The sequence below is a fragment of the Macrobrachium nipponense genome, chromosome 6 (genome assembly GCF_015104395.2).
Source record: "Macrobrachium nipponense isolate FS-2020 chromosome 6, ASM1510439v2, whole genome shotgun sequence".
Taxonomy (NCBI): domain Eukaryota; kingdom Metazoa; phylum Arthropoda; class Malacostraca; order Decapoda; family Palaemonidae; genus Macrobrachium; species Macrobrachium nipponense.
In genome coordinates, this window is record NC_061108.1 from 5,448,933 (window position 1) to 5,467,383 (window position 18,451).

Sequence of the window (18,451 nt, forward strand, 5' to 3'; positions counted from 1 at the left end):
CGAGGCCATACCCATCCTTTCAATCTGTGGTTTTCTAAAACCCGAGTCATTCACTTGGAGTAGCTTTGCATACTAAGAAACGTAAGAAGCAGAATGGATCTTGAAATAAGATTAACGTCTCACATGTTAATAAATGAAAAATGTATACTGAACTCGTTCATGTAATATTTATAAATGTGAGAAAACTATGAAGGTTTTAGAAGCAAGTGTGAATTTTACTATATTGTTCAGAGATCAGTAATCTCATCAAATTTCCTGATTGCCAGAATCCCAGCTGCCTTCATCACAAAATGCCCACATACAGTTTGAACATTGGGATCTAGTCACTTAACCTTGAGGTTTAAAATCTAGTCACTTAACCTTGAGGTTTATTTCAACTGGAAATCATATTATCCGAATAGCTAAGGAATATTTAGAAATATATTTGTAGAATGGGCTTCAATGTCAAATCTGTAAATGCAAATTAAGATTGAATTATTTTCTGTGCATGCTGCACTCCAAGATTGTCTGACAAGGGACATCTTAAAAACCATCTAGTCTATGCTGTATTAATTTCGAACTGCTGTGTATAGAGTGAAATTTATGTATTTTAAAGATTCAGCAGCCATGACAATCGTCATCTGACCTAGCCATGTCACATACGGACTCGCATCTCACTGTATCTGCATTCTGATTGTTTTAATTTTATGTATAGTTTGTCGTTTAGTTCTGTATCTTAGTTAACTTGTCTGTGACTTTGTTTCTGTTGAGTTGTGTAGCTGGTGTCCTTTTCACTGAACTATTATTACAGATTAAGTTATCGAATAAGCTGTTGTACTACCACTTTTTCATTAACTTTAAACTCTCACTGGAAATTTTCTTTCATTGTTTCATAAGTTTTGTTACTACTACTGCCTCATCTCTCTGTAACCTAATAATCAAAACACTCTAGATAAAAATAAAATAAAATAAAATAAAAAAAGAAGGCGAATTGTTCATTTACTAATGTTCAGTTTCTATGAAGAGAAAATTTTTTTTCAGTGTTGCCAATTTAGATGTGCTGTTATTTATATATATATACATATATTTTTTTTCTTAATCATTTTATAATCTCCATCCTCCCTAATGTGACTTGATACTTGAATTGTGTATCAGCGGAGGACCTTTGGTAAAAAGACACCAAACATCAAATTATTAACTTGAATAGGCTGCACTATTAAGGACTTGTTTTTTTTTTATTTCTTTAAGCAAAAATCTTGTTTATTTTTTTAACAAACGTATCGATGACACTTAATTGACTAAAACACTCGCTTGCTTGAGCACAATTTGATCCACTGTTTTGATTTCCGACAAGTTCAAAACCGAGCACAACACTGAGCGGATTTCGAAAATAAGGTTAATATGTGTAACACGGTGCACTGTAGGCATTACTGAAGGTCCTTTGCAGCGTCCCTTCGGCCCCCTAGCTGCAACCGCTTTCATTCCTTTTACTATACCTCTGTTCATATTCCCTTCCTTCCATCTTACTTTCCACCCTCTTCTAACAATTGTTTTAGCATTACTTTCAGCGCTGCGTGACCTCGTAGGTACCAGCACTTGGTCATAGGCCTAAATTTCACAATCCGCTTTCATAGGTTGCACGTACTTTAGCACGTTATTCGTGGTCATAGAAAAGTAAGTCATATTTCCCCGTTGGTATTTGTGAAAGTTGAGAATGACACTTGAGATTCGGTGTTGGTGAAGAAAGAGAGATTCATTTTCAATTCACTTTCAACGTGACCGAAATATAGGTTCTTGTGTAAGGAGTTTTATATTATTCACGTAGTACCTGTGATTTAGTTGTAAATAAAGCACGCTTAAAGTTCATATATGCAGACACCACAATTATTTGTAAGTTGGTTACTGTACTCTTCATGCTTATTTAAATACAGTGCTACTTAAAATCAACACGGTACTGAATGTTTTTTCATCTTAAATCACGAAACACTGTACATACTGCACTGTGTGTGTACAGATTAGGCGGGCAAAACAAAATCTGAACCCAAGGGTCTTAAAAGAGGCTCAAGCTGTACACAAGTTTAATTTGCGATCCCGTTTGTTCGTAACTGAATGTTCGTAAGTTGGAATGTGTTTATAAGTTGAAACGTGTTCATAAGTTGAAACGTGTTCATAACTTGGAACGTTTTCGCAAGTTAAAACGTGTTCGTAAATTAAAACGTGTTCGTAAGTTGAAACGTGTTCGTAAGTTAAAACGTGTTCGTAAGTTGAAACGTGTTCGTAAGTTGAAACGTGTTCGTAAGTAGGGTGGTGTCTGCACATTTCTTGTTCTCCCCGTTTTTCATAACTGTAGTAGTCTTCATGCTTGCTTGGGTAAATATAATCATACACTTTAACCGAGACCAAGTTAAAATATTACCATACACTTTAACCGTGACTGTTCAAGTTATACTTCAGTGTCATCATAAGTGTGCCACATGACAGAAACTCTTGATAGTGCAGCTTAGCGCCATGCTTGAAATTTGCAATATTATCTATCTTGTTTTTTTTTTAATCTGAAGGTAACCAGATTACTTAAAGTAAAGAAAAAGAAGTCACGCACTTACGCTTGCAGAAGTTTGCAACGAGCCTTGCTTGAGACGAAGAATACAATCTGGCTATCTCCTTACGAAACTTAACCTCCAGTTTTGACAGAATGGTGTTTGTTGTGTGATTTAATACCGTCTATTTATTTCTTATATTTTTTTCTCTCTTGAAAGTTTTTTGACCCTTACCTTTTGGCAACACTGTTTAGCTGAGGCTAGGAAGTCCTGTGTATGTCTCCACTGTGATGCGATTGACTAACGTGTTTCTTTTTTTTCTCTCCACTTCTTCCCCCTCTCCCCGTACTGTATGGCAGCCGCGACCTCACTACCAGGTATTTGTGTACCCTCAGGTTGCCCTCCAAGTAGTTGTCATGATATATATATATAAACTGTCCTTGATTCTGTTTCCCCCCCCCACAAAAAAAAAAACGATAATGTCATGTCCTTAAAAAAAGAAACAGGCATTACGCAGAGAGAGCGAGTTTTCATTGCCAGAGTTGATCTTTTGAAGGTCGTCTTCGGTGTGCGAACGTTTCCCAGAGTGAGGAAGAAGACAAATACCTTTTATAAAATGTTACCCATTTTTGTTTTCACACTCAAGTTTAACTTCAAAAGTCGACTCGTAATGGATACTTACTCTTAAGTAATCCCCTGGCAAAATTCAGATAAAAAAAAGAAAATGGACTTGTTAGGAACATCATACTTCTCTCAATGGAATCTAGTTGTTGTTTGTCATTTGGGACAGGGCTGACACTGGCCCTAGCAGTAGCATTGACTCAAATTTCCAACCTGGGGAAGTTGAGTACAGTAGCGTCAAGTCCATTTAAAAACCGATTCCATATTCTAAGTATGGTGCTCAGTATTAAGTCTTGAATGAGCTGATAAACAATATAATGCATTATCCATTTCAGGAGGAGTATTTAATTCCCCTTCTAATGCTACTAATTTGGTAAAACTTGACGAGAGTATCGTGTGGTTAATCGCCCTGCTTCCTTCATTTCTATTCTGTTATAATATCCAGGCAATAGCAACCTAATGCATCTTATAACCTTACCTATCCTAACCCAACCTAACCCATTCCAATCTAATCTAACCTAACCCAACCTGACCTATCCTAAGCTAACCCAACCCAACACAATCTAACTCAGACTAGAGCACAATGTCCTACCTAAAGCATCATAGGAGCCCTTTCCCACCTACCCTTTCCTAGGCCCACTTAATTTACCTAGACCATCCAGGAACTCATTATCCTACCTAAATTGTCCTCTAACACACCAAATCACCTCATCCTACCCAAGCGTCCTATTGTTCCATGACTTGCCTAAAACATACTATTGTTTCACATCCTTAAACCATTCTAGGGTTCCATACCTAAAGCAACGTAGGATTCCATATGTACCCAAAACATCCTATTGCATAGATAGTGTCCTACCTAACCCATCCTAGGGTTCCATACCTAAAACATCTCAGGACTCCATATGTACCCAAAACATCCTATTGACCAGATAGTGTCCTACCTAACCCATTCTAGGGCACTGTAAACTACCTAACCCACCTGAGGGCACCGTGTCCTATTCCCCCCTCCACAGGTGATGATCCGCGATGCTGTTGTCAAGTTGAACCCCTTAATCCCTAACTGAGAATTGAATTGCACAACTGCGGCATGTCATGAATGCTCCTATCTATTTACGCCTCCGTTGTGACAGACCAGGGAGTAATGGCTCTTAGACTCTCTCTCCTTTTGTTAGTCTTGCAATGAAGTTGCTGCTCACAGAGATCCAAATGCTATGGACGATGCCATGCGTCTGAGTGCCATGAAAACTTGCTTTGTCGCTGGACATAAAGAGAAAATCCAAGCCTTCTTTTTCATTTGCATACCCGTTGCCTGAGTATCTGCTGCGCTTTTCAAAATAGTACTGTAACTTTGATTCAGGTGGCTTCAGAGGCCTTAAAGCTAGACTTATTTTGTTTTTTCTTAAGTTGGATTTAGCCTCGTTTGAACAAAGTTGGTCACTTCATCAGAATTTCTTACATAGCCATTATACATAATTCCTGTCTTACTTGCTACAGAATTAGTGCCATAGATCATCCTTAATTTGTTGCTGAAGGTTAGAATATTTAGTTCAGCTGTTATACGCCTAAGCCTCGCACACTTTCACAGAGAAAGGTAACAAAAATGCATAGAGTAGAATTAACGCTGGCATGTTGAAATATATATTATATATATATATATATATATATATATATATATATATATATATATATATATATATATATATATGATATATATATATATATTAGAAACCAAACAAATTTGCATGTTTATCTTAAAGCCATTATCTTTAGGTGAGTAATATATATATATATATATATATATTATATATATATATATATATATATATATATATATATATATATATAATATATAATATAGCTTGCATTTCCTGAATTCAGCCCTTGTTCACATAACATGTAGTAAAATTAGATGCAACCGATTAAAATGATATGAATTAGACTTAGCTTGACTAAATACAGCCTTAGAGTTTATAAAGGATCTGATAAATTTAGAATTTCAAAAAAAGAGAAATAAAAATAAAAGGCAGCTTTGAAACTTAAACCACTGCTTTCAAGATTTTTAAATCTTTTTCTGATGTTTACCATAGGCATACTTGACGGCAGAACAAGCATATAGTGTAGTAGTACACCATAATCTTTACATACGTGATCTACCACTTGAACAGATGACATAAAAAATGGTGCCGTGTGTTAATTCAGTGTTATGAAATCACGTAGGTTAGGGTCACATCACATACAACGGATTTAAGCCTTCGGATTCACTGAATTGATTCGGTTGGTATGACACTGGTTTCGTACGGGACCAGTGAAATGCGTTTACTACGACATAGAGGCCAGTTAGAAGCCTCGGTTGTAGGCACTTTGGGTTTTTTTGCGGTGGAAGATTGGTGTCGTGCATAAATACTGACACTTTATATCTATATCCAGCTTTAGGCTGATAAACCAAGCCTCGAGGAAGCTGCCGAGATTCATTTCTCAGTGTAAGATCGGTGTGTGTGTGTACTGTTGTTGAAGTTAATGTTAAGCTGGCCTCATGCCAGCACGGGCTCTTGCTTATAGAGCAGCCCGTAGGGTGTCAGTCTGGAACATTTCCCTATTTCGTGAGAGACGAGAAAATCATAATGTTTTTCTCTTGTTTTAGGAGAGACACGAGCTATTATAATATACGGTTATTATTTTCGTGTGGAAAAAATTGTTCGTACCTTCCACGTATATCGTTATGTATTTTTTTGATATGTGTATGTGTGCTAGCAGTGTTTCGAAACTTGTGTTCTGTCGGTTTCAGTGGAGAAAGAGACCGTAGGCGTTCTTTATTCCGAGGACGCCAATCGAAGAGGCATGGCCGTAGAAATGTATTGCTTCGTCCTGACGTTTTTTGTTAGTTGAGTGTGACCCACGAGGCCTAATCATTGAAATGTTTATTTATATCATGGAAAACATGTAATACTTCCGTGGAGAGGCCCCGTCTTTGAAATATTTATTTATATGATAGAAAATATGTAACACTTCCGTGGAGAATTCTTTTCCTCGTTGTTTGGTCACGATATCTTTCAAGGTCATTTGCATAATCGAAAATGCTAAATATTGTCGAATTATAACCATTTAGGTAATCACTGCTTAGTTGTTGAGTAAAAAAAAAAGAAAAATACAATTTAAAAGATACACTTAGGTATTTCCTTGAAATAGACAAAAAATTAATTATATTGTTTTAATGAGCCTTTGAAATTTAGAATATGTTAATTGTTAATTGAATGAAGGTAGAATAATGAATACATAGTTATATACAATATATATTTATATATATATATCTATATATATATATATATATTTAATTATATTAATATATATATAATATAATATATATAATTCTGACAATGATTTTTATAAAGGTAGAAAATAATTAAGCTATCGAACAACTGGATATCTCCACGTAGAAAAAATAGCACTCATGAAACGCCACAGACCAACTGCTGTCTGCAGAAATAATGAAAAAAAAAAACGAAGTTATTTGCATCCACATTCAAACCCTCACATATCCTGACCTACCTACCTAACCCTGACCTGGAGACAGAAGGGAAGGGAGAAGAAACCGAAGTGGGATCTGGATTATAAATCAGCTGAATACTTAGAAATGTCAGGTGAGAGTGATAGAACTCCAAATGAAAGGTAGAGACGGTAAAGGGATGAAGTTGTAGCCCAGGAGAAACGTAAACTGATGTGATGTAATTTTTTTTTTTTTTTTTCACCTGTCAGTGAACGTTCTCCTCTACTCTCGCCAGCCAGGTTGCCGAGATCACTCAGAACTGTTCAGATAAGAATTGTAGAATCCCAGATAAAAGGTTGAACAAGTGAAATGATACAATTCCAGCCCAGGAGAAGTGTATATCCCTTGATATCGTTTCCGGTTTTTTCATCAGTTTCTGACTTTCAGCCTCACTTTTACCAACTTTACAGAGGCTTACAGGAAAAGCTCACTTCCTGGGTTGCGTCAGTGGCAACTGACTTGGATGAAATGAATTAAAAGGAAATTTTTTTGACGGTTCAGTTCGCGTGTTGTGAAATGGACGGTTGTCTCAGGTCGGAACCTAGTGTGTGTGTGTGTGTGTTTGTGTTTGTTGATGTTCACATGCAAGAGGATTTTTTTTTTTTGCATAGCTATAGAAGTATTTATGTAAAGTATCCTTCTTAATATATATAATATATCTATATATATCTATATATATTAATATAATATACATATACTATATGTATATGCATTATATATAGCTATATATATATATAACAATATCTATATATCTAGATATATCTATATATATTTATTAATATATATCTATTATACTATATTTTAAACTAAATTTATGAATTTCCAACATATTACATTAAAAAAGTCAAAAATTTTTATTTTAATTCTTGTACTATCAATCCTCTTGCATTGGTGTGGCATTGCTGTGTATTTTAGTATCCTGCCCTCATTAATTTCAATGTTCATTTTCTCCCTTTTGCTCTTTTTTTATTTCGATGAACAGGGGTATTCCATCGCTAGACAGGACTTTTCGTTTTTTTTACTCCTTTGTCTGTGTTTATCATTCGCACAAAGATTAATCAGAGTGATTGGGGCCCTATTTTGAATATTAAGTTTCAGATCGAAAGTGCTGACTTGAATTTTGTTGAAAATGACTCCCATGTGACACCTCCAAGATTGCTGTAAAGATATGCAACATTCATTTGCCTGTTAATTCACGAACTAAGATATCTCATTGCATTCATTGAAGCCTCTTGTGTTGTAGAGCAGTTGAATTAGTGATAAATGTTTTTCCGTCAGCGATGTTGGTCAAGGAATTGACCTCCTTTCAGGGCATTTTGATAAAGGGTGATTATGTTAGATTAAGAGGAGAGGGCATATAGGGTGCTAACCAGGTGCCACGAAGCTTCATTATTCAAAATTCATGTTCTGTTTTCACAACCAACCCCCCCTCTGATTGTCCTCGAACCTGTTTATGTACATTATATATATATATATATATATTTAACTCTTATTTTTCATTTTTACTAACCTGTCCAGCTCAACCAACCCCAAAAGGTTTAACTCTTGATTCCCTGATCTCCCACTAGTAAAGTCCTCCAGCCCAGTTCACAAAGACTGCCTGACATCAGGCATGCCGACAAGGTATACCGCCTCGTCCTGGACAAAATCCAGGTGGTGGGTGGAGGGGGTTCCCCGGAGGAGGGAGAGGACTCCTTCTTCTCGGGGGGGGACTGGAACCCTACTACTTCTACCACCACCAACACCCTCCCAGTCCTGGAGATCGAACAGGTCCTCCTGCCAACGCTTGATTATTCAGGCGACGGCAAGGAGGCCCCGGAAGACTTGTTGTTCGATTACTTGCGAGCCAAATGGCAAACGCTAAAAGTGATCGAGGCTGGGAAGTACGATCCGGTCTTCAGGTAACACAGTTGGCCCCGTTTGCATGACGACTTCTTCCTCTTCTTCTTCTTCTGTACTATTTCTTTCTCTTGGGTGAACGCCGTAGCTGAGACTCGTACTACTTATAACTGATGGTCACTAGGACGTCGGTGTCTGTATGCACACTTTGTCTTGTCATAATCTCTTAAAACGAATAAATAGAACTTTTGGTATATCTTTTTCTTGGCTTGAGCGGTAGCGTGGTGTGCTTAGACCAGAGCAAACAAAAACCAACCATGAATTAAAACAGAAACGCGCAGTTTGAACCGTAAGCAAGTTGGCCGATCGAAGACTGGCTTCGAATAATATTGTCCTGCAGAAATAACCAAGTTGAGATCACTTAAATTGCCCCACCGTTCTCTCTAAACGTCTTAACACTTTTTTTTTTTTGGAGTATTCTTGGTTAATTCAGTATCACAAAAAGTAGTGGAGTGAGAAACCTGAAATCACACTATAAACTATCCCACGGACCCCCGCAATGCGTAAACTTTAAAACTCATTTTTGTTTTTAACCGTTCCGTCTCCCACTGTCTTTTCTCTTTCAGACGTCGAGTTGAGTGGCTGCTGTAGACAGAAGGATAATCCAACACTGAAAGAATGATAATAATAATAATAATGTTAATAATATCTTAAACTGCGACGCTTTCATTGTAGTAGGGTGACTGATTGCTTTTGCGAGAGAGACTTAGCGCTCCTAAGTCTGCCCACGAACGGATGTCCCAGAAACCATTTTATTTAAGACCAAGTTATTAATAAAATACAGATTTTGAATGCATTTATAGAATGCAGTTGTGAATGCAGTTACGTCACCCTATTTTGATCGCGTCGCTTTTGTATATGCAGTGCATATATGCATTCGTGCACGACTGTATATATGAGTGACAGTGCATATATGTTAATGTATGTATACACAGATATATATATATATATTATATATATATATTATATATATATATAGTGCACTATGTATACATACAAATAAAACCCACCTAAATTAGCCTGATCTAGCAAATAAAAATGTTAAAAAAAATAATTTTGTGTTCTGATTAGTCTAGGTTAAAAATATAAAGAACTAATTAAAAAAAATTACTATTAAGGTTTCATTGACTCGTATTTATATACAACTGACAGTTTGTCATTCTCAAGTATCTTGTCCTTTTCGGATAGGCGTACTTATGTAAATTTAGTGTGAGCGAGTTATTCCTATCATTCGGCCGTTTCATGCACAGCTGACGCAATTATATAAACAATTGTGATCATTAAGTAAACTTGCCCTTCGCTTTCAGTTAAATCCACGAGAAGTTTGTGAACTACTTGTTTTAATAGTGAAGCTTAACATTTATGCAGATCTTTTATATACGAAGCTCCTTCAAAATAATGTTACAGGTAGATTTGTAGGTAGGTTTGATACAGTCATTCTGGCAGTCCCCCTCGATTACGAATACTTTTAGCTGTATCAGTATTATCTCGCATTTTAAATGTCCCTATGAATGCAATCTTGGTATTTCCAGATTAAGTACATCCATGTATTAAACTGCACAATGGGTACGACGTAGAATTGGTACAGTGTTGCTGTTGAGTAAATCATGTTGTACTTAATATTTAGGTTGTACGGTATATGTTGATAACCTAAAGAAACATCAGCCAGATTAAATATAGATAATGTAGTTATGATACCTCAGTTATTGAAGCCCATTGGCCCCTTTTGCCCTTTGCTGAATTGTACGGCATTGTAGTCCTGGTGATATTTGCTGCTTTTTTAAAAATATCTTAACTGGCTGATAAGTCCTATTTCTCACCGAAGTGACGGGAATAAAGTTTTGTGTCTTTCGCCAGTTACCTTTAGCATATTAATGAGATGCGAGAGGATTCATGTCATTATAGGGCGTTCTAGGAGTGAATACCATCATACTCATTCTTTTCATGTAGTGTCATTATTTCGCTTTGCCACGTTGACCTGGCGTCCCCATAAATAGCTTAGAGCAACTTCGGTCTCGTGAGAACTGGATGTTCAATGAGACAGGAACGCTTGCATAGAAAATGGGTGCGTAAAACCCAAAAAGGGAAACTAACCTAAAAAAAGATACGAAGGCGTTAAAATCGAGTTATAAATGAGATGTAACTACTCAAGTTAGGTGTGGATTCAATCGGACATTTTTTATGATTCGCTGTTTTATTTCATTCTTAGTATTGTCCAAGTTTCATCTTTCTTCATTGACGACCTGCAGTGGAATAGTTCTAAATCTGCGGTGGATTATAAAGCCAGAATTACTTAATGAACCTATTCGTCCGCCTTAGCAATACCAAATGGCTGTTGTATAGAAACGTCTCCCAAACCGATGCCGCAGTGCAAACAGCAGAGCTGCGACACGCGCAATCTCACATGCAAGGCTTCAGTAATACACAACACCTCGAATACATCAAACTCATTCTTTATGAAGGCACATTTGTACGATATGTACACGAAAGGCTAATTACGCCTATAAAATCATGGAGGATGACTTTAACATAAATTCTTTCTCGAGAAAGAGTTAAAAGCTTCTGTAGAATCTTACAAATAACGAAATTTGTTTTCTGGAGCAACGTGTGTATTTATCTTGGAAAAAGAAACGGACGTATCAGCCATTTAGGATAAAGATTAAAAAAAAAAAAGCTGCGTATCCTAGCTAGGTACCTCCCTATTCACCATAAAGTATTTCGCAGAAGAACCCCCCAGGATAAAAAATAATTAGGACCCAGTAAGTAGAATTTGTTCCCTGTGGTATCTTAGGAAACTATTTAAACGTATGTTGATACATTTAGGAATAACATCTAGAAATGTTTTGTCAGTTATTTCATTCATTGTTCAGTTATTGCATTGTTTTATTTATAATGTAAGCAACGTAATGTATCAAGATGACAAAAGACACGACGAGCATACAAAACGTCAACGGATATGCTCGAACACCCATATATCATGTCGCTCGAGAAACAAAAAAAACACAAAAAAACACGGACCCACACGAAGTGAAATCACACGAACGACTTGAGTTTAGAAAACGCTCGAGAATAGCTGCAGTATTATCACCATTTTTCTCCACAAGCCAGTTCAGACCAGTCTGCTTTCTGTTAAGATTTAAAAGAAAAAAAAACACACCCGTCATGTAATGAATGATCAGAGACTGTGTCGTTGCCTTTAAAAACTTATATACTATATATATACCCATCCACCCTCAGTGATGACCTTCCCTCAAAATGTGGTTCCGCCCTAACCTTATGTCAAGAGTAAACTAGAAGTGTTTTCCCCTCAGGGATGGAGCTATCTCGGTTGTCAAGATCCTCCGTGTGCTCCGTGTCCTCAGGCCCCTGAGAGCTATCAACAGAGCCAAAGGTCTCAAGGTAAGTAAGAAGAGGTACCCCGTCAGGTAGAGACTACAGAGAGAGACACTCTCTCTTTTGTGTTACCACAGTTCACTGTATAAGTTCTCCTTTTACGTTTTTTTCTTTACGTTCGTCTCTCTTTATTGCAGTGGAATATTTTAGACAATGTCGTGAATGGATTTTGATTTTTTTAAATGAATAGGATACATTATATTCTTTCATAGTAACAATATAATGCCTCCTTTTTCTGATGAATGGGAATGATTGATGACGTATGGATTGCATCGTATAAATTCGAACTTCAGGTGTACGTGTGATGACCTTGTTGCAGTTCAATTAGCCGTTGGGCTTTGCATCGTAAGATTATTAGGTCATTCAAAACCTCCTTATTTAAACTAAGTGTCAGTTAGGAAGTTCATTTTTTTTAATGGAATAGCGTCAAAATAATGATGAGAATTGGGTGACGGTGGAGAAAGCTCGAGAGAAGAAGACATGACACCAAATCAGACAACATTAATCATAAGCCCATTATCAACAGAAGAATAATCGGACGCGACAGTATTTTGCATTTCCATCATAAAACACTTGATGACTAAACGTGAACTAGAGAGTATTATGTTGTTAATTTTAATTTTTCTGAATGACCTGGAGGAATGACGTTAGGCCAGGAAGCTGCCGTTGGATAGATAGGTTGATAGGAATCAAAGCAAAAGTTCTCTCTAGTAATGTTGATTGATAGGAATCAAAGCAGAGGTTGTCTCCTCAATGGGTTGTTTCTTAATAGTCAGGAAGCTGTTGCATTTATAAGAGGGTGGAAACCAACTTCAAAACGCTAATAGCTTTGTGTTAAGATAGTTTTGTGAATGCTGTGGAGCAAATGATTGATGTCGGTGAATGGGAAGTGTTTTTTAATATCACTGCGATCATAAAATGTGACTTTTTAACCATTTTTTTTTAATTAAGTAGGGTGTTTTCGGTCTTTGATAAAGTATGATAATCAAGAAATGTTTAAAATTTCATATGTTAATTGCCTATCAAGTATTCATTTTGAATAGAAGTTGCTTCAGTCAAATTTTTAACTTTTTTTGAATTAGTCAGTTGCATGTATCAGAATAAAATGCATTTTAACAAAATTAGATGATTCTCGCGTATGATCTCTGGCAGAATATAAGTGAGGGATTGATAAATAATAATAAAAAAGTAAAAAAAAGTTTAAGAATACATCACGGCTAACGAATGTCACAGAAATTTTTTTTCTAAAACTCTTACTACATTTCCTCGTAACATTCTTCCAATAATTTATGATTTCTACGAGCAACAAGCAGTGCCTTCCCTCACTTATATGCTCTTCCCAAGAGTATACGCGCTGAAGAACACAAACTAGTGATGAGATTCCATATTTCTGTCAAGATAAAACTCAAATTGCATAGATTTTAATCATTTTTATTCTGCTTCCGAGAATTTTCAGGTACCTCCTCCCCTCGTCACGGCTTTCACAGACTTGAATTTTTTGTTTCTCTCTCTCTCTCTCTCTCTCTCTCTCTCTCTCTCTCTCTCTCTCTCTCTCTCTCTCCTAGAAGAGGTTTATGTTGTTTTCATACCTTTTTTTAATGTAGGCAGTCTCCCGTGATACAAAAAAAAACATTGCAAGCTGTGTATATGTCAGTATTGCACTGATTTACTTTTTTCAGAATGATGCAATGCTGATTCTTTTCATAGCATTTTCCTTTCAGAACAGTTATCCAATGTGACGAGTGTTGTCCCGAGAGATGTTATATAAAATAGCTATAAAAACACATTCTAATCATAAGGTTTTGTCACACTTATGTTCCTTTTAGTGAAATGTAGTTTTTAAAAGCTCATCATGCACTGCTATAGTTTTCTCCTGTTATGAATTTTTTTTATTAATATAACATATATATGAGAGTAGATGAATCATAATATCTTGTTTCATAGTAGCTTGTACATTTAAAAAAAAATTAAAAGATGCACTCAGATTATTATATGCCCAAACTCATGATTTCTTCAGTTTCTGTCTGTTTATATATATTTATTATATACCATTTCTGATTCTTCGTCATTTCTGTAAAAGGCACAGATGTTAACATTGAATATAAAAAAAAACAACACACTTATTCCATGACTTTGCTATTGCTTTCTGTGAATCAATTATACATCAGTTAAACCTCCCAGAATATAATTTAGCTAGATGCTCTCTCTCTCTCTCTCTCTCCTCAGTCCTTCGAGTCTCAATCTCTATCTCTCTCTTCTCTCCTCTCATTCTCTCTCTCTCTCTCTCTCTTCCAAATATAATTAATGCCCAATGTTCTTTTCCCTTTTCCAAAATGCTTTAGCCAATGCTCCTTCGCTCTCGCTCTCTCTTCTCTCTCTCTCTCTTCCAATATATTTAGTCAAAATGCTCTTTTCTCTCTCTCTCTCTCTCTCTCTCTCTCCTCCAACTATAATTTAGTCCAAAATGCTCTTCTCTCTCTCTCTCCCTCTCTCTCATGGGGTGTCTTCTCGTCTCTCATCTCTCTCCTTCATCCTCTCTCTCTCTCTTTCTTTTCAATATAATTCGCCAAAATGCTCTCTTCTCTCTCTCTCTCTCTCTCGTCTCTCTCCTTTTTTTTCTCTCTCTCTCTCTCTCTCCTCTCTCTCAAATATAATTATGCCCAATGTTCTTTTCTCTCTTTTCCAAAATACTTTTAGCCATCCAAAAGCCTTTTTTCTCTCTTTTCTCTCTCTCTCTCTCTCTCTCTCTCTCTCAAATCATCAAAATCTCTTTTCTCTCTCCTCTCTCTTTCTTTTCCAAATATAATTTCGCCAAAATGCTCTCTCTCTCTCTCTCTCTCTCTCTCTCTCTCTCTCTCTCTTTTCCAAATATAATTTTGCCAAAATGCTCTCTCTCTCTCTCTCTCTCTCTCTACTCTCTCAAATCTCTCTCTCCTCTCTCTCTCTCTCTCTCCTCTCTCCTCTCTTTTTTCTTCCCAAATATTTTAGCCAAATTTCTCCCTCTCTCTCTCTCAAATCTAATACCAAATCTCTCTCTCTCTTCTTTCTTTTCTTTCTTCCAAAGCCAAATTTCTCCTCTCTCCTCTCTCAATCTCTATCTCTCTCTCTCTTCTCTCTCTCATCTCTCCTCTCTCTCTGTCTTCCCCCCAACCCCCGGTACCCAAACATCGCAACCAATGATTTATGGTATTAATTTTCACCCCTGTTCTTTCTCTCCCCCTTTTCCTTATGGTGATGCCTTTGGGATCTTGGGAAGTTAGCATGTAGTACAGTGCGTGATTGTGGCTATTAAGACCATCGGAAATATAATGCTGGTGACGTGTCTCCTTGAGTTTATGTTCGCTGTAATTGGAGTTCAGTTGTTCAAGGTAAATTCACTCAAGGAATTCTTCTTTTTTTTCTATAAAAAAAAACAAGTGTTTCTCCCATCCAAAAAAAAAAAAAAATAAAAGTGGCCTCATGTGTTTCAAGGTGCTTTGTTGTTAATTGTTTTTCTTGATTTTCATTTTATTCTTTGAACCTGAAATAACCTTGTGTTCCGTCTGTGTGTGGATGCAATTGACATCTGTGGCATTCTTTAAGTGGATGTGATTTCATTTTGCATCTCGTGGGTTTTTCTGGAAAAAAAAAAGATATGTTTTTCGTGTTGAATGTTGGGAAGGCCTTTTGCTGTCCACAGTTTCCTCCCTCGTAGCCCCACCAGTGAATTTGAAACATGACCTATAAAGACCATTAACTTGATCATATCACATTCAACATGAAGAAGTATACAGTACAGTATATATATTTTGTGTATAGACAACTCAAAGATTCACCTTGAAGTCATGAGCAGAGACAAGCACATGCACCCTTGTAGTAGTCTTGTAGCTAAGTATGTCCGTGTAGAGATTTGCCGTTTTTTTTTTCCTTGTGTATGAGCACCAGTACTTAACTTCTGTATATTGTTTCTGCCATAACTTAAACGGCTGATGTTCGTGCTAGTGAGTTTGTATAACCAGGAATCTGTCTCTCTTTCTCTCTCTTTTTTCTCACCCACTAACTCTTAACTAACAAGTGCTACTAATGCCAAAATGTTCTCTACTAACGAAGACCATTAGACGCTGGCAAATAAAAATTATATATATATTTTTTTTGTATGAATTGGAAATTCAGGACTAACCTTCATTCCAGAGTTGAATGGCTACAGACAGCCGGCTGGATTATTCCCGTCTGGGAATACTATTCTTAAACTATTCTTAAGGATATACTATCCCTATTGGCACTTCATACCTTCCAGTTTCGAATTGTTTGAAAAGAGATACCTTTAAGACGAAGACAGTTGTCCAGGATATAAAGCTCAGTCGAATATTTCTCCAGTAAAATATTTTTCCAGTCGAATATTTTTTCCAGTTGAATATTTTTCTTCAAGTCGAATATTTTTCCAATCGAATATTTTCCTTCCAGTCGAATATTTTTCTTCAATTCGAATATTTTTTTCCAGTCGAATATTTTTATTCCAGTCGAATATTTTCCTTCCAGTCGAATATTTTCATTCCAGTCGAATATTTTTTTCCAGTCGAATATTTTTCCAGTCGAATATTTTGATTCCAGTTAAAGGAAATGACATTATTGTAACCTTGGCAGATTTTGTGTTGAATTAGTTTAATTTCGTTAGGAACTAAAGGTGTTGATTTTACTGATCTTTAGTTAAGACCATTCACGTCCATTTCCTGTTACAAACCAATTGACATTTTAATACATTATAACATGACTTATGATTTTGGCTAAGAAGCGCGTCCGGTATCTGATGGTAATCGAAGTGACATTAATTTTAGTTTAAACGTGAAATGAAATTTTTATGGTATGGACACGAAAATTTAAAAAAAAGAAAAAATCACCCGCACTGAATTTAGAACTCCAGAAAAAAAACTTAAAGCTTTGCATCGATAAATTTCAAGTTTTAAATATCAGATTTTTAAAGATTTTAATCGCGGGAAGCTATTCTTCAAATACTTAAGCTTTTTGATAACTGTATTTGGAATGGAATAATCTCTAAAATATAGTTATATAGGCAAATAGAATTCTACCTTGACTGTAAAATGTATATTGATAGATTGTTAAATCTTTTCACACTGACATAAACCGAATTATCTGGTCTGTATAGCGAAAAAGAGATGATCCTAAAATTAGGACGCACACTTACATACTATAATATATATTTATATGTTATATATACTATAATGATATAATTATACATACAATATATATATATTATATATATCATATATATATTATATATATATATATAGTATATATCTATCTAATAATAATTATATTAAATATTATATTATATATGATACATCCATAGAGCTGTCAGTTTTATTCACTAGTCCCACAAAAAAATATACCATAAACATCTCTTATCATACAGTGAATGTTGTTCTGTTCTCTTCTTATTCTTGTTGTTGTTCTTCTTCTTCTTCTTATTCTTCTCCTGGATTCTGATCGTCTAACAAGTGCCAGCAGTCTGGAAAAAATAAATAAATAGCCACATTGCCAAAAAATAAATAAATAAATAAATAAAAAAAAGTTAGTTGCTGCTTCTAAGTGTCTTACTGCGCATGGTTGATTGATTGGCCTTCTTCCTCTCTCGCTCTCTCTCTCTGTCTCTCTCGTCATTCTTAGTTATCTGTCGTCTTCTCCCTCATTCTCTCAGTTGTTGCCTTACTTTTTGAATTTTTTTTTTTTACAAGTTTTCACTCTCTTGATTGTCAAAGTACCCGGGTGTTGAATTATCTGCCCGTTTCGTGTCTTTGTAAGTGTGATTTGTGCTGTGGGAACGTTCATTATTATTATTATTATTATTATTATTATTATTATTATTATTATTATTATTATTATTATTACCTGTGTCATCCCTTCTTCTTGAGTCCTATTTTTTGGCAGAAGGGGCTAAATGTCTCATTCTCGGTTGCCTGTCTGATCGTGTTAAAAGTTTGAAACATTTCCCTTTATGTTTTTAAGACTCGTACGGGAATGAAACGTAATGACAGTGTCGAAAACCGCAGGCACATTTATATCATCCAGTCTAAATATATTGTCATCTTTCAATTGCCTTCTGCCGATTTGAGTTTTTGTCGTTAAATTTACGCGAGGGTGACGAGACGATTGCTAATCCGGAATCAAAACTAAGAAGCGCTGAAAAAAGTAAATAAACTATCTTGAGATTTTGAATGTGCGATCATCCACACACCCCCACCAACCATCCCCCCCCCCCCCCCAGGACTGAAAGTTAGGCGAGTCATGTCACTGGTATGTACAGACGAGCTTATTTTTAAAACATTAATGTAACTTTGGTCATTTATTTTGATATTAGTGGCTCTGATGCCTATTGACACGCCTTGATTATATCACCAGTGTTTATCATAGGTACCGATGTGACTTCATCGTATATGATAGGCAGTTTTGATTATGAAATATAAGTGGTACTATTCGGTTA

General features: G+C 35.9%; 1 protein-coding gene across 50 annotated transcripts in view; it reads left to right on the top strand.

Moving 5' to 3' along the window:
* The window catches only part of LOC135216414 (muscle calcium channel subunit alpha-1-like), an 821,008-nt gene that overhangs the window by 723,301 nt on the left and 79,256 nt on the right, over positions 1-18,451 (top strand). For 43 of the 50 annotated variants that reach the window (XR_010314879.1, XR_010314880.1, XR_010314881.1 and 40 more), the window contains 3 exons: positions 8,250-8,582; positions 11,892-11,979; positions 15,234-15,341. Coding sequence is in view for 47 of the 50 variants with exons in the window: in XM_064251735.1 (XP_064107805.1) it covers positions 8,250-8,582; positions 11,892-11,979; positions 15,234-15,341 (529 nt within the window). In the remaining 3 variants the exon portion in view is untranslated. Of the gene's footprint in view, positions 1-2,875; positions 2,894-8,249; positions 8,583-11,891; positions 11,980-15,233; positions 15,342-18,451 lie in introns of all 50 variants that reach the window. The other 7 variants (XM_064251751.1, XM_064251750.1, XM_064251753.1 and 4 more) reach the window with 2 other exon arrangements.